The sequence below is a fragment of the Muntiacus reevesi genome, chromosome 9 (assembly GCF_963930625.1).
Source record: "Muntiacus reevesi chromosome 9, mMunRee1.1, whole genome shotgun sequence".
Lineage (NCBI taxonomy): Eukaryota > Metazoa > Chordata > Mammalia > Artiodactyla > Cervidae > Muntiacus > Muntiacus reevesi.
The window spans coordinates 56,458,618-56,474,530 of record NC_089257.1 but is presented as its reverse complement, the minus strand read 5'-3'; the positions used below and the strand labels follow the sequence as shown (position 1 = coordinate 56,474,530).

Here is a 15,913-nt window from a genome sequence, read left to right as displayed (position 1 = left end):
TATTTTGTGACCTGGCGCCTTGGTTTCCTGGAGACACTGGGATTTAGAACAAAGATAGTAAGGGCCTTAACAAGCCTGGAGGCAGTACTGACCGTGGCTTGAGGTCTGCAGGGTGACCCTTTTACAGTAATCTGGGAGCTGTGCTGAGGAGCCAGAAGGTCCAGAGTGGGAGCTGCTGCCGAGCATACCAATGAGAACAGCCTTGATAGAGTCCCTCCGTGGGCTCTGAGGCCAGATACTTTCCTTATATTTTAAGCTGTTTCTTCTCCTCTTTACAGCAGGGGCCAGATAAGAGCTGGTGCTGACAGAGCAGATCTGTCACACTCTCAGCATACCAATACCACCACTGGCAGAAAAATAGATTTGTCAGGCTGGTCCGACCCCCACTCTTGAGCACCATTCACGTAAACTCCAGAACTTCTCCCCATGCCGAAAAGGACAGCTGTGCTAAATTGGAACCTTTATGTTTAACCAGCCAGAGTCACTGTTGTATGAATGGAAGACTAAACTTGCAAAAACATTGCAAGAAGCTGTAGGACTCATTTACCTTTTACTCGCCCTGTCTGCGGTGGGCTCTTCCTTCTGCTGAGCTCAAATCAGCCTGCAGTTCTCCCTGGTCCTCACTCTTCTCTTATCAAGTCTCCTGCGTTAGCTGTCAGACTTATTTAGGGCCTAGCCCAAGTCCTTCCAGCCCAGGGCTTGTGAAGACCTGCTTGTTTACGTGGATGGTTACCCATGGCCCGCCTGTACGGGGATTGTCCTTCCCTGCCACCTTCCACCCGTGTTCCCTGGTCCTCTCGCAGGCAACACTGGCTGCTATTCAACCTGGACAGCTGTTCCTGGGAGGAACAGTGGGGATCTAAGAATAAAGGCCAGGCTGTTTTCTATTTCACTTGCCGAGTAACTTTCTGAAGAGCAACAGAAGCCCTTGTATGGAGGGAAGAGAGTTTCTGGGCTCCATTGAAACCAGCCACCTGGCTCCTGGCGGGGCCATCTCCATCACTGCCGGGGAGCAAGGTGGCAATTCAGGTTTAAGAACAGGTATTTCAGGGGATTTGTCTGTGCCTGCTGTGTCTTAAGACAAGGTGATAGGACATGAGATTCGTCATGGGTTTTAGAAAATAAAAAATCATGAAATGGAGCAAGCTTGGAGATTTGGCTGAGGGGTCAAGGACAGTAGATAAAACCAGAGGACCTTTCAGTCTCCAAATGAGTGTGGGGATCCAGTGTTCAGTAGGTAACCTCCATTTCGTGAGGGTGAGCCTGGTATAAAGACATCAGCGGGGCGGTAGTTGCAGGAACACAGGAGCTGACTGTTGAGGGCACGTCATTTACCCTTTCTGGGCCTTTCCTTCCCTGTGGTTTGCTCTGATGAAACACAGCCTGCCCTGTTGAGTGTTCAGGCAGATTAAATGAAATAGTCCAAGGACCTAACTCTTCTTTGCTCAAAAAGTGCTGAACCAGAAGCTCTGCCATAAGCAAGCTGGGCAGGTTTAATCAGAAATCATCAAATTTTAAGACCTTAGTATTCAGGAGGCAGTACTTTGATTCATCTGTTTTCTCAAATGTATTGAATCCTTTTTTTAAAAAAATAATTTAGTGATCCAGTAATGCCCCATAACCCAGATCTTCATTTCCTTATGCATAATATAGAAATAAAAATATCTGTGCTGTCTACCTCAGTGGGTACTTGGGAGGGTTAAATATGATGATGAATGTGACCACACTTAGAACTTCATTTAAGTGCAGGAAATGGTGGTGATGGTGCAGTGGCTGATAATTATTTTTGGCAAAAGGGCAGCATCCGTATTAGGGAAGAAAGGGTGGGGAGCTGCCTCTAAGGTCTGATCAAATGACAGCTATATTTTTGTCCACTTTAAAAAACTATCTTTCTTCTTATGTTAGAATGTGAAAATCTTCATTGTGCCCACACCTTCCAGCTCAGGCTTCGTTTACCCAAGACTCTGGGCCTATTTAAGCTTGTACTCGTTGAACGTGGGGAGCCTAGCTAGGAGCTGGTATCCTAGTTGTCCAGTGTTCATGAAGTCTTTGCTGAATGCCGCTCCAGGCACAGAGAAGGTTTGCTCTTTGCCTCCCTCTGCCAGGCTGACCTTGTGATAGGACCAAAGGCTGATTGGGGGTGCCTTTGGGGTGCCTGAGTGCCACACAGGTGTTGTCATTCAGAAGCTTGGCCCCAGTCTGAGGGGAAGGAAGGAGGTGGAGAGGGAGAGGGAATAACAGTAGATGCTGCTGTTTTTCACATGCTGTGTTTTTAGGGACTTCTGATCATGCCTAGGAGGCTGCCAGCCCCGTGGACTTCTGAGGGAAGGGGACAGCAGGTTATTATGCAAAGAATATCAAATTTAGATATAGAACACCTGGATTCATGTCCCAGTCTTATTGCTTATTGACGAAGTTATCTTGAGCAAGTCACTTAACTTCTCTGAGCAATTTCCTCATTCATAAAGCAGGAGTTGATGGTCCTAATAGCTAAGCTATGTAAGAAAAGACTTTTTTAGAGGTAATAGTGAATAGGAATTATTGTTATTCCCATTATGAGCAGAACAGTGTTTTTACTCCAGGAAGAAATGAGGCAGGTTTAAGTTAGAGTTTGTGTTTTCAAATTCCCTGGTGTTTTCCAGATGTCTTGTGTTTAGGGACTTCTTTAGGGTGAATGGAGATGACTAAAAGAAACTGGTATAAATCAAGCCTAGCCCATGAATGCAATACAAAGATTTCTGAAATAGATGTCAAGGGGGCTTGCTTCTCACCCTTATTTAGATGCTCATGTCTTAACTCTGCTTTTTTTGGGAAGAACAGCTTGCTGCCAGCCAGATGAGGTCATGGGATTCCAAGGGCTTTGCCTGGAACCAGGAGCTGAGAATTTGGAGGCTGGCGGTGGTTGGGAGGGTTGAGAGGGTGCCAGGAGGTAGTGTACGGTTGCAGGGCCAGGGAACAGCCTGGTCTGATGGCTCTGCCTGCTTCACATCTGGCTCATTAGGACTCCGGCTGCTCAGACCTCAGTGCCAGCCTTACCCAGACACCCCAGCAGGCAAGATGCCCTGATGGCCCCAGGCAGAGTAAGACAGACTTGGGTTTAAAGACTTTTTTTTTCTCTTTTAACCTTTATGCTATGCTCATTTAAACCTACTAATGTCTGGGGTGAGTCAGGGCTCAATTTGGAGATGGGACTGATATCTTAACACTATCGAACTAAGATGATATATTGACTCTGACAGTAAAAGCATTTTAACCGTCTGTATTAGGAGCCTTAAAAAAATGACCATGCCCTTTGATTTAGTAATTTTATTTCTGGGACTTTAACTCAAGGAAATAATCTGAATTGCAGATAAAGCCCATATATGCGAAGATATATTGACTATAATAATCGGGAGTGGGATAGGGAAAGCACCTAAAATGTCCAGCATTAGAAGAATGTAAATCTTTCTAGAATGTAAGCATCACGGTGTAAGGACTTTTTTGTTCACTTTGTATCTCTAGAACCTAAGACAGTACCTGGCACACAGATGGCCAGTAAACATTTTTTTGAACAATTATATGAAAAAAATTTTTACACTTACATGATAAGACTATCACCTATTTCAAATGAAGACATCATAATGATATAGGAAATTTTCTGTGTTAATTGAATGTGAAGAAAGCAGGATACAGATTTCTAAATACAGTAAAATCACATTAAAAAAAAATAAAATGATTTAAAGGAAAAAAGAAAAGCTAGGAAAGAGAAGATACCCAGATGTCTATGTCTGGGTAGTGAGATCACAGGTGACATTTTTTCTTTCTATAGTTTCTAAAATGTCTAAAATAACTATGATTTTGCAGCTGAGAAAAACATTTTAACATAAATCATATTCTTTAAAGAAAAAAAGAGGTTAGATTAGTTTATTCATGGAGCAGAACAGCAGCCTCTAAAGCCAACTCCCCCTTCCTTTCAAAGAAGCAGGCAGCCTTTATGAATACACAAAACTCCTACACACTCTGGTTGTGTCTGTCAACTCGGCGTGGAAGCTGATCCCTCCTCACATCAAAAGGGTGATAGAAACTGCACAGTGTTGAAATTGTACAGGTCATGTTGCAGAGACATGCCCATACATTTATATCCCATCACTGAAGTGAAGACATTCTGTAGTAGGGAGAAGAATTTTAAGAAGATAGATTTTTCTGGGTGGGTGTTAATTCTTAGAATTCTTGCCCTGGTTCGTGGGCTTTGGAAGCTGTTGAAAGTGCCGTCTGCTTTCCTTCATTCTTGTTCTCAGCTCGTGCCGTCTTAAAGTAACTTTTCGCTGAGCGAGTCAGTTTGTAGGAGTGGAGTCAGCTTGTAGGAATAAGCGCTTCATGGACTGTTTCTAAGATCCAGGGTTGTCTTGGGGACAAGACTTGCCTAGAATTGAAACCCCCGTATGTCTTTAGTGGGCTTTGGCACCTGAGCTGGAGGTTTTTGGTTTTTAAATGCAGCTGGGTTTTTACAGAGTGTCTCTCCAAGGCAAGGCCGGCGGTCTCAGCTGGGAGGAGTCTGCAATGAGCAGGGGTCTTCAGACATCACTGACCTGTTGTTGTGTCTGGGAGCCTTTCCACTCACATGACTTCTCATTCATTATCTCTCTTTCTTTCTTTTTAGCCATAACCAGCAGACCACAGCCTTCAGGCATCCTGTGAGTGGGCAGTTTTCTCCAGAAAATAGTGAATTTATTCTTCAAGAAGAAGAGTAAGTACATTTGTGTATTCTCCTTTTTCAGGCACAGCTTGGGAATTTAAAGGCATTTGCTCAAAACAAAGTTTGTTGGGCTATTTTCTCTCTCAGACATAGGGGCTTGGAGTGGATTGTTTGGTTCAAGGTGAAACTCAAGAATTTTGTTTTTCAATCTCTAGACTTCTCTCAGCGGGTAGATGTGGAAGGGGGGAGATGATATGGGGGTGTGCTGTGATGAGTATTGTCAGAGCCACTTCAAAGTTCCCTTTCCCCTCAAGTATCACCTTACACACTAGTTATGCTCTGAGAGGACCCTCTCTCCTGTTGTTGAAAGTACTGTAAGTGTAGTCTCCCAAGGAAGCCTCGTATGGGAGCCCAAAGCCAGGGCTTAGAAGAGAGCAGGGCTGGTGGCACCCTTTGTCCCTGAACATTTTGAGTCCTTTATGCTTGCTTTTCGTAACACAGGAACTTCTCACTCCTCAGTTCCAATTCAGCAGGGCTTCTGAGTGCTCAGAGGCAGGTTCTACCACCCAGGGCTTGTCTGCTCTAAAATGCATGTATAGCCCATGCACACATTTTGGGGATTTGTTCTCCCAAAATTGAAGGCAGAGAAATATGTGCAAGTGTCTGTGTTTCATTCTGATCATTTGAGACAGCTCTGTTTGAAGAAAACAGTTCTGTCTGAGAAACTAATAGAGACATTGGCATTAAGCGTTTTTGTTTTCATATATATATATATGCATGCTAAGTCACTTCAGTCACATCTGACTGTGCAACCCTGTGGAAAATAGCCTGCCAAGCTCCTCTGTCCATGGGATTCTCCAGGCAAGAATACTGGAGTGGGTTGCCACCCCCTCCTCCAGGGGATCTTCCTGACCCAGGGATCGACCTTGTGTGTCTTATATCTCCTGCTTTGGCAGGCGGGTTGTTTACCCCTAGTGCCACCCGGGAAGCCCATATATAGGTACAGATACAAACCGCACAGTCGTGTCCGACTCTTTGCAACCCTGTGGACTGTAGCCTACCAGGCTCCTCCATCCATGGGATTCTCCAGGCAAGAATAATGGAGTGGGGTGCCATTTCCTTCTCCAGGGGATCTTCCCAACTCAGGAACCGAACCCAGGTATCCCGCATTGCAGGCAGACACTTTAACCTCTGAGCCACGAGGGAAACCCAAGCCCATATATATGTATATATATATTTGGCTACACCACAAGCCCATATATATGTATATATATATTTGGCCACACCACATGGCTTGTGGGATCTTAGTTCCCTGACCAGGGATTGAACTGGAGCCCTTGGCAGTTAAAATGCAGAGTCCTTACCGCTGGACCTGGAGGGAATTCCCAAGGATATTTTTTCCTCCCCTTCAAATCAGTTTTCTTGTGTTTTTGTCACTTAGATATGTTCAAATGTAATCTTATATTATCAGTATTTATATTTTTACAGTGTTTTCCTCTTGTAGTACTTACAGTTATAAATTAAGGTAGAAAACTTCAAATATATACAAAAGTAGAGAGATACAATAATAAATCTGGTATATTCATTGTCTATCTTCAACAGTTTCTAAAACATGGCTGATTTTATTTTGTCTATATCCTCCCCCTCACCCCTGGATTATTTTGAAGCTAATTCTAAACATATTATTTCATCTCAGTTTTTTCATCTCAGTGTTTTCAGCTTAGAATCATTATCCAACAAAAATTTTAAAACCGGAAATCTGTAATTATAATCATACTGGCATTCCCTGCATGCTTACTCTGTGCGGGGGATTTTCTGTGCATATCTCATTTAATACAATAATCCTGAGAGGTAGACCATCACCACCATTTTAGAGGCAAAGATACTAAGACCCAAAAAAGTCATGTCACTTGCCCCAGATTGCCTGGCTAGCAGCAGAAAAGCCAGGGTGTCACCCCAGCCTCATCTCTTTGGTCAGGTCTAAGCCTTTCCCTAGTCAGAAACTGTTTGCTCAGTTATTTTGGTGCTAGTGGCCCACAGGACATGACAGCCAGACTGTGGGGCTTATAGCTGGTAGAAGGGATGTCTGCCTTTGAAAGCATTAATACTACTAGAGAAACAGTGGGTACAAGGTAAAGATTATCTTATCTCCTACATCAAAAAAGAACTGCTGTGTAAAGACAAAGTCAGAATGTGGATTCTCTGAATTCCAGCTTGGAATCAGTTTGTTTATAGAATCCTGAAGGTCAGAGGCTTTAGGGAGGTCATTGAGTTCAGCCTCCAGTCCTTAAGCATCCGAGAGACACGGGCGCCTGTCATCATTAAAGGTCTGGTAGAATGCATCAGAACACTTAGCTTGAGAAGTTACCAGCCTTAATAAGAGCTTCTGGAGAAATGCACATTTTCCATCACTAAACACCTCTGTCACACACATCCTTTTCCTCCTTAACAGAAGACTTTATCCCCTGGCTACTTCTGAGGAGGCGGCCTCTTTATCCTACCAAAATACCTCCACAGCTAATCTCAGTTCCATCCAGTTTCCAAGGAAAAGACATTCCTTCTTTTGAAGGGTCACTTTTTCCCTCTAGATCTCGTTTTCTGGATGTCATAAGGGGTGCTTGCTTATCTCAGATGATGGGTACAACTATATGGCCAGACATTTCCTTGAAGCAAACAGCATGTGCTGTAGGCATTGAGAGGAAGGGAGGGTTTCTATGGACTTAGGTGGTGATTGCTGCACTTACTCATTGAATACTTAGTGGGCGCCTCCATCAGGGACTGTGCCATTCTGTGCAGTGACAGCAGCCAACAGGGCAAATGTGTTCCTGTCTGTGAAGCGCTTATGGTTGAGCAGGGAAGATACTGACACGAGATCACAAATGTGATAAGTGTTGCAGATAGAGGGAACACAGGGTTCAATGGAAGTTGATAAATGAGGGTTATAACCTGGCTTACACCTTGGGGATCGTGGAAGGCCTTTCCACACTGGGAAAAGATGTTTTAAATTGAGATCTGTCCAGTCAAGGTTATTCAAAGACCACGAGGGGAGAGCATGGGGACTCCATACGAGGTGAGTTAGAGTGCAACATGAAGAGCACCAGGTGGACTCTGGAGCTACTTGGGTGTTAAAATTGACAGGATTTGGTGATTGATTGTCTGTAATGGTGACTAAAGAGAGGGAAGATTTTCTTGAAGTGTCTGGCCCTAACGTGGAGGAAGGGGCAGGATTTAGATAAGGGAAGATAAGCATGCCTGTGTGTGAGGGTCAAGTGTGACCAGCTTTGGCAAGATTGACTTGTAGTGGAGGTCTGTGAAGGAGATAAGGTTGGAGGGGGACGTTGCAGCCAATTATCCAAATTGCTTCCTCCTGAAATAGACTTGGCTTTACCTCCAGGTAAATCCTGGGGGAGCTCCAGAGGGTGAGTGAGGCATGATTTCCTTTCACAGAAACCATTCCTTTTAAAAACTGTGCTAACAGATACAATTTCTGCTTTGTTCCCGTGGAGGAGCTTAATTTTGTTGTGTAGTGTGATACGTGGTGAGAAAAAAAAAAAGACTTGAGGTCACCGTTTGTGTCCTTTATATCAGCTCTCAGATTAATATATTGGTAGAAAAAGAAAAACTGGCTCTTTTCTTTTCCTTCTCCAAAGAGGATCTGTTAAGGTCGTATTGACTCCTCTTATCAGAGCCTCCACCCTGGTTTTTTGGAGTGAATCCTTCTAGAGCCACCTGAACCAGCATCACCTGGGAACTTGTTGGAGATTCTCAAACCCCACTCCAGATCTACTGAATCAGAGGTTTTGGAGGTGGGATCCCTGTAACCTATGTTTTAACAAGCCTGCAGGTGATTCTGATTCTGGTAAATACTTGAGAACCACTGACTTAGATAACTTGCTGTTCTGTCTCCCCTAAATCACTCCCGGATTCTTCTGTTCATCCTTAAGTCTCCTTCAGATAACCCATCATTCTTTGGGCTGCAGTTGCAATCTCAGTCAGGTAATTTTGGATTTTAGTCAGGTAATCTTGGGATCCTCTCTCCTGTAGGAAGAAAAAAATTCTCCATGGTGACTTCCTTTAAAACATTACTGAAGTGAACAGATAACCCATCTTCCCGACCGCTGGCAGGTGGGGCTTACCTGAGCTGTTTGGTGTACCAGGCACATGCCCACCAAAAGGTTGTTTTTCCATCCTACAGATTAGAAACTTGGAGAAGAGAAATAAAATGAAAGCTATGATCTGGCAGATCCAGAGGACGTGAACTCTGAGTGTTCTAGTTTCCGTGTCAGTAATACAGAATCAGTCAGGATAGGCTAGGATCTGCTGTGGTAACAACAACAACAAACAAAATCTCAGTGACTTAGAGCAGTTAAGGTTTATTTCTCACTTTCACTCCGTGTCCATCACAGGTCGCCTGAGGGGTTCAGCTCTGTCACCTTACTGAAGGACCTGCATCTCTGTGCTCCCATGGCTGCCAAAGGCAAGAGAAAGGGAACTTGTGAACTGTGCACTGGCACATTCACTCACATTTCATTGGCTACAAGTCACGTGACCACTCCTCACGCCAAAGGGGCAGGGAAGTGCTTTTCTACCAGGCATCTGGGAATAGAATCAGAAATACTTGTTGGTCAGCACTCATGACTACACTTAATAATCCACAGAGCAGATTTATTAAGGGAAGCAGGACTTTTTGAAATTGGCACTAACGAGCTTCTTTGTTGCATGACTAGAGCATTTGCTTTCTCATTTTGCCTTTTCTGTTATGCTACCTAGTTCCTTGTCAGAACCCTCAAGGCACCTGGGAATCAGTCAACAGGTCCTGCAGCCTGACCCGCAGGGGAGACCTCTGCATACCCAAGCCAATAGGAAATATCTCTTGGAAGAGCTAATATAAGCCCAGGCTATCAAGAGTTGACTTTTTCCATTAATAATAATATTATTCTTTTTATAGGTAATGCCTAGAGTCCTTATGATTTATTATCAGGTACTTTTCTAAGTGCTTTCCATGTATTTATTTCCACAACAGTCCTTTGAGGAAGATACCATCATTATCATGGATACTGAGGCACAGAGAGGTTAATAGTCTTGCCAGAAGTCGCACAGTTAATAAGTGGCAGAGTTAAGATTTGAATCCAGGTAGTCTGGCCCCAGATGCTATGCCTCTGACTACTATGCATACTGCCTCTCATTTCAGTGGTCTTCGAGTGACATTCCCCTTCTTGGTTGTGCTTAGGCATTAATGTTCTGGCTGAGTAGACGACTGCTACTTAGAGGTTTTAATTGTAGTATTTGCAGTAATGAAATTTGATCTAATAGCTTCAGGCTTGCTTGAAAGGCACCAGCTTCCCCTCAAAGTCTCTTCTCCAGAAAGCATTCTCAAGCCTGTTTACAGGGCTCATTTCCAGTGACTGGATTGATTGGTCTCCTCTGAAGGCCTCTTTCCTGAGTTTCAGTGATTTTCTTGACTTGGGAGCTTGTGGCTTAGAGGGCCACACCCAAGGGCCTTCATACGTTATGGCGGAAGCCTGGGTGCAGAGAACTCCCAGCTGTGGTTTTGGTGACTGGCGCTATGCACAGGAATATTCTCTCTTTGGTGCTGGGAAGCCCAGGAAGCCGCTGACAGACGCCTCTGCAGTTCTTGGGGAAGAGCAGAGAAGCATTCTGGAGCCGTGACGCTGGCAGCTGACTGACAGCAAGCTGAATACACTGATCCCAGGCTCTGTCAAGCATTTGATGTTGAGGTGGGGCCTGCTTGAGTGAGTATGCGTTCTGGAAGTTCAGAAGCCTGCTGTTGTGCTCAGAAGCCAGCTGTAAGGCCCCTACAATCTCCTTGGAGTTTCCTAACCTAGGAAGAGGACCCTTGCCTGGCCTTGCCTTCTGAGCATCTGAGTAAGTTTAGTTTGGTCCTTCCACTGGGATTTGAGCAGCCCTTCGTTTTCTCATTGGACTGTGTTGGAAAAAAAATCACAGTTCGAATTGCCTAGAATTTCGTGAGTGGTGTTTGGAGGATATGACGTTAAAAGATACTGTCTTGCTGAAGGTACAGCTTATCTTCTTGACCTTTGACCTCTTTGGGGGTTCATTTTGCAGGTGGCAGGGCAAGACTCTCCAAGGCATTTGCTGATTATGCCAAGGGCTAGGGTATCTCCTGCTGCCAGAGATGGCTGTTTCTCATTCTTCCTGCAGTTTCAAGTTGGCGAAAGCTTGCAGTGAGAGATCGAGAGCCCAGGATGGCAGAGAGGGCATCCTACAACTCTGAGCTTGGACAAGGAGCCTGTCCTATCGCTCATCTGCTAAGCCCTGGGCTGCGAGGCTGATGTGTTGCTGTCTGCAGCTGATACAGCCAGCACCTTGTCTTTCCAGACAGGCAGTCTTGGACTAGCTTTGCCTGTTGCATTTGGTTGCCATGGCAGCAGAAAAATGAGGAAAAATGGGAACACCTGGCAAGCCAGAAGCAGAAACTTGACTGTTCAGTTTTCCTTGCTGGTCTAGGAGACGGTGTTGGTGACAATCACAGGTAAGGGGAGAGGTGATGGTGGTGTCCTTAGCTCATTCGGGCACCTGGGTGTTGGCTTGGCTCTTGATGCTGCTGTTTTGGAGGGCACTGGCGCTGGAGATTTGGTGGTTGCCACACAGCAACCACGTCCCTGGCTGGCTGTGCTGAGGGAGATGCTGCGGTGGTGGCTTCGCTGAGTGTGGAAGGGAAGCTGCTGCCTGCACAGTGATTTTTGTCTTCCTGTGACTTCCCTCCTTGTCCTCTTCTTTTACCTCCTCCTAGTCTTGGAAGTACCCAGATCTCCGTCAGAAAAGGCTATTTTCTAATGAGTAAAGTGACTGCCTGGTAATCCAGGAGGAGGAGATATGCTGGAAGAGGACTTGCCAAAGGCTGGGGTTAGAATTGTAGCATCTCTGAAATGGCAGAGGTCAAAGTCTGGTTCTCTCTTGTTGTAGACAGAGACATGGAGCCTGGACAGCAGAAGACTGGACCAGGCTTACACGGCAGAGTGGGACTCTGGGTTTGGAGGCAGGAGAGAGCAGCCTTCAAGGCTCCCTGGGTTGTTTCTGTGCCAGGTGAGGGGTGCTGTTTGGGCTGGTTTCTGGCTCCCAAAGTGATGCAGAATAGGGAGAGGAACTAGAGCTTGTGTTCCAGAGAGGAGCTGGGGAAGAAGGGCGAGGACTGCAGAAAGCCTTAGTTGAGTAATGAGGCCACAGTTGCTGAATGAAAACCCCTGTCAGACAGCCTCCCCCAGGGTGTTGGGAGTGTGCAGGGAGCATTGGCAGTCTGTCTGAGTGTCTCTTTTTCTTGGAAGAGAGAGTGTGGAGGTGTCTGCCTGTTTCAGACGAGAACTTTGTTTTATTCCTGCTTTTCATTCTGTATTGCTTTCCCCAAACCCCTTAGGTGGTGGGTGTGAGTGCCATAAAAAAATGCTGGTTATGCTGGTTGTTTGTGAGTGTGTGCCTCTTCTCATGCACCCAGTAATTTTAGCTGAGTTCTCCATGTAGAATCCTTGCAGATAAAGCATGAATTGGGTTGCCAGTTTCTCTAGGAATTAATGGGGCACAGATGTCATCTAATGATGTCTTCCTAGTAAGAGATTCCTGACTCCCCATAGTTTCCTAACCTCCTATCATAGCCTTGAAGACTCTTGATGTTATCTTTCTTCTGGGCAAAGAATGGGAGGCCAACCTCCTAGTCACAGGGTTATTACACATTAGAGAAGCCCCAGATAAGGTGTTTAAACGTTTGTTTGTAGGAAATGATTCCTGTTGAGAAGTTAATTGTTTGGTACCTTGAGCTTTCTGAAGAGATAGTGCCTTGGAAATAATAAAGTGTACCTGAGATTTATGTTCTGGAATCTCCACTGGTAATAGTCACAAACAGTGGTTTTCATTGAGTATAATGCTTCATGGTTTTCAAAGCATCATTTCTGTCCACAGAACCACCTTCTGAGATGAGAATTCTTTTTTCATTTTGCAGAAATGGAAACTGAGGCCCAGAGTAGCAGTGTGACTCATGGAGGAGTCAGTAAGCTGAGGAGGGTGGTTAAGATCCTGTTATTCTGGACTCATGGTCTTTCCTCCATCCCAGGATCTTCTTGGATTGGGGATTGGTCTTGGGACTGAGAAGAGCAGAGGCCTATTTCTGCCAGAACTTGGGACTTGCCGTGGGTTGGTATCTCTGTGACAGAGTCCAGGTTTTGGAATCCAGCTACTCTCTCGGGCTGGTCATTAACCTCTCTGAGCCTCAGTTTCCTCTTTGACAAAATGGAGAAGGTAAGACTGGCTTTGCAGGGGGGAGTGAGATGATGCCAGCAAAGGCCTGACACAGCGGCTGCTGACAGGTTCAGCCAGCTCCCTCAGCCTGCCTGACTTTGTGTACCTGTCCCGAAGGGTGGTGATACTTGGCCTGGCAACCTACCTATTACAACAGCAATGGGGTCTTGCTGTGATCTGCTCTAGTTCATGATGTTGACTGAGAGACAGCTGAAGAGCCCATCGAACAAACTCACCTAAATTCAGACCCAAAGGAAAAAAATGAATTTATAACTTCTTTTTTTTGTTAAGCTACATCTGTCAATGTTATACACATTTGCTCCTGGAAACGTAGGAAGCAGAAGCAGCTCCTTTCGTAGGTGGGTAAATGGAAGGACAGAGAAAATGACTTCCTGCCCAGGTTCACCTGATGCATCGCTGAGGAAGTTCAGAGTCGAATGAAGTCACTTTCCTCCTGGGCTTCTCCAGACTGATTTCTGTCTGGTTCTATCTTCTTTTGTTCTTTGCAGAGAAGAGGCAGTTCAGTTAAAACTCTAGCTCCCTGTTTTGAACTTCAGCCCACACCCCTCCAGCAAAATAATCAGCATTCATGTAGCCCAACTCAAGGAAAGAGAAGTCTTTGTTCAGAGATCCCACTGCACTTTGGGAATCGGGATGGCACAGAACCTGGCAAACAGGCTTTGAAGTTAATAGATTTGATTTAATGACCTAGGAGTCTGCCTTCCCATAGCGTGTGCAGTTTTTTGTTTTCTTTTGGTCTCCTCTCCTGGGATCCTTGTGACTCACGTGCCTCAGGGCAAGCTGCTGGGAACCGAAGCAGCTTCACAGATGCCCTGCTAAGGGGCACAGGCTCTTCTCTGGGGGAGGGGGCCCGCCGGAGTGAAACCTGTCAGGAGTATAACTCAGTCAGAGAACATGAGGACAGGCTAGTGTCTGCCCTGTCAGACTTTTACATGGGGAACATGCCTGTAAGATGTGACTGGCTGAAGCAGATGAACCAGAATGCCCACATCTCAGTGAGTGTGTATCCACTCAGAGCTGTCTCAGAGCTGTGTGTGCATGGGCTACACACACGCACCACTGATGTTCCCACTGCTCAGAATATTGTGGTATAAGATCTCTAGAAGTTTCCATCAGAGTCAGCTTTTCAAACACGCAAGAAAAATGTTTTTGAGTCTTTTCTCATATCCTTATTTTTGAATATCAAATAGTGTCCCAAGCATGACCCCCTCTTTTTTTTTTTTTTTACTAGTTGAAATTCCAGATCACTTCTAGTGATTTCCGAAAGTCATAAGTCTAGTCATCCTTGGAAGACCTAAGGGGCTTCCCAGATGGCACTTGTGGTAAAAAAAACCCACCTGCTGATGCCAGAGACACAAGAGACATGGGTCTGATCCCTGGGTCGGGAAGATCCAGGATCTTCCCAGAGGTGGGCATGGCAACCCACTCCAGTATGCTTGCCTGGAGAATCCCATGGATAGAGGAGCCTGGAGGGCTACATTCTATAGGTTGCAAAGAGTCAGACACGACTGAAGTGACTTAGCACACACACACAGAGACAGAGGACCTAAGAGATCGTTGCACACTCTGAAGAGATTCAGAGGAACCTCCCCTGAATGTAGGTCTTGTTACTTGGCCAGGTGGGTAGCTGTGTGCACCTTGTTCTTTCAAAGAGCCAGGTCAGGAACTGCCAGGTAATGGTTGACTCTTTTGCATGACTGGGGAGTCCTGTGAAGACATGCTCCCTGTTTATAGAGACAACACGGTCCGCTCCCTGGGGCGGATTTGGTTTGGACTTTAGTCCTGTCTCCTAATAAGCTGCTTTCTCTGGATGTTGCTGAGCAGAGGTTTTCACAGTCATGGAGTGTGGGGTTTTCTTCATGTGTCTTTCCCTGCCCACCCACCCCTCAGTGTCCCTCACTGATATTCAGTGATGGGGCCACAACCAGTCCTTTTCCATCTGAAATCTTTTCATACCCGGCTCTCTAGGTAGTGGTCATACCTTCTTTCCTCACCAGCCTAAGGCTGCAGGGAAGTCCTCTTTGTTCCTGCACTTTGGGCTGGAGAACTCCCTGGCCAGCCAGCATCCCAGAAGCTAGTTTGGGAGGGGACATGGGGTTAGAATACAGGAAGAGGACTACAGTTAAGGCTCAAGATTGTAAGGTGCAGAAATGGCAAATGTGGCTACCTGTCCTGGCTTCCCAGGCTATCACAAACCCAGATGGTCTGTTCTTTGTCTCACTGAGGAACAGCCGCATATCTAGTTGATGGAATGTAATGCAGTCATTTAAGATGATATGGATGAGTTTAAAAGAAAGGAAAAAATGTTTAGATTACAGCAAATTTTAAAAATCAATATGGAAAATCATAAAGCAATATGATCACAGTTATCTGGGCTTTCCAGGTGGTGCTAGTGATAAAGAACCCATCTGCCATTGCAGGAGACATAAGAGACCTGGGTTCCATCCCTGGGTCAGGAAGATCCCCTGGAGGAGGGCATGGAAGCCTACTCCAGTATTCTTACCTGAGAATCCCATGGACAGAGGAGCCTGGTGGGCTATATAGTCCATAGGATCGCAAAGAGTTGGACACAACTAAAGTGACTTAGCATACACAATTATCTAAAAATACAAAAAAACACCCCCCCCAAAAAAAAACCCCAAGCATATTACAAAGAATGAAAGTAAATATACCAGGGAGATTCCTTTTGGTTTAGGATTCTGGGCTTTCACTGCTGTGATCCAGGTTCAGTCCCTGGCTAGGGAACTGAGATTGTGCAATGTGTGTGGTGTGGCAAAAAAAGAAAAAGGAAAGAAAGTAAATATACCAAGTACCTAAAATGATTTTCCTTTGGATAACAGGACTATGGTGACGTTTTTCTTTCCTACTAGCTTTTTTCTTGTATTTCTCAAGTATTCTGTAATACCCTCATATCAGTGACTTAAATGGGAAACAATTAAACTTGAT

The 15,913-nt window shown here is 45.3% G+C and overlaps 1 protein-coding gene across 2 annotated transcripts in view; it reads left to right on the top strand.

Annotated features, from left to right (window-relative positions):
* PLEKHA7 (pleckstrin homology domain containing A7) overlaps positions 1 to 15,913 on the top strand; it is a 213,264-nt gene that overhangs the window by 123,103 nt on the left and 74,248 nt on the right. For both annotated transcript variants that reach the window (XM_065944881.1, XM_065944880.1), the window contains exon 4: positions 4,640 to 4,726. In XM_065944881.1, coding sequence (XP_065800953.1) covers positions 4,640 to 4,726 — 87 coding nt within the window. The remainder of the gene's footprint in view (positions 1 to 4,639; positions 4,727 to 15,913) is intronic.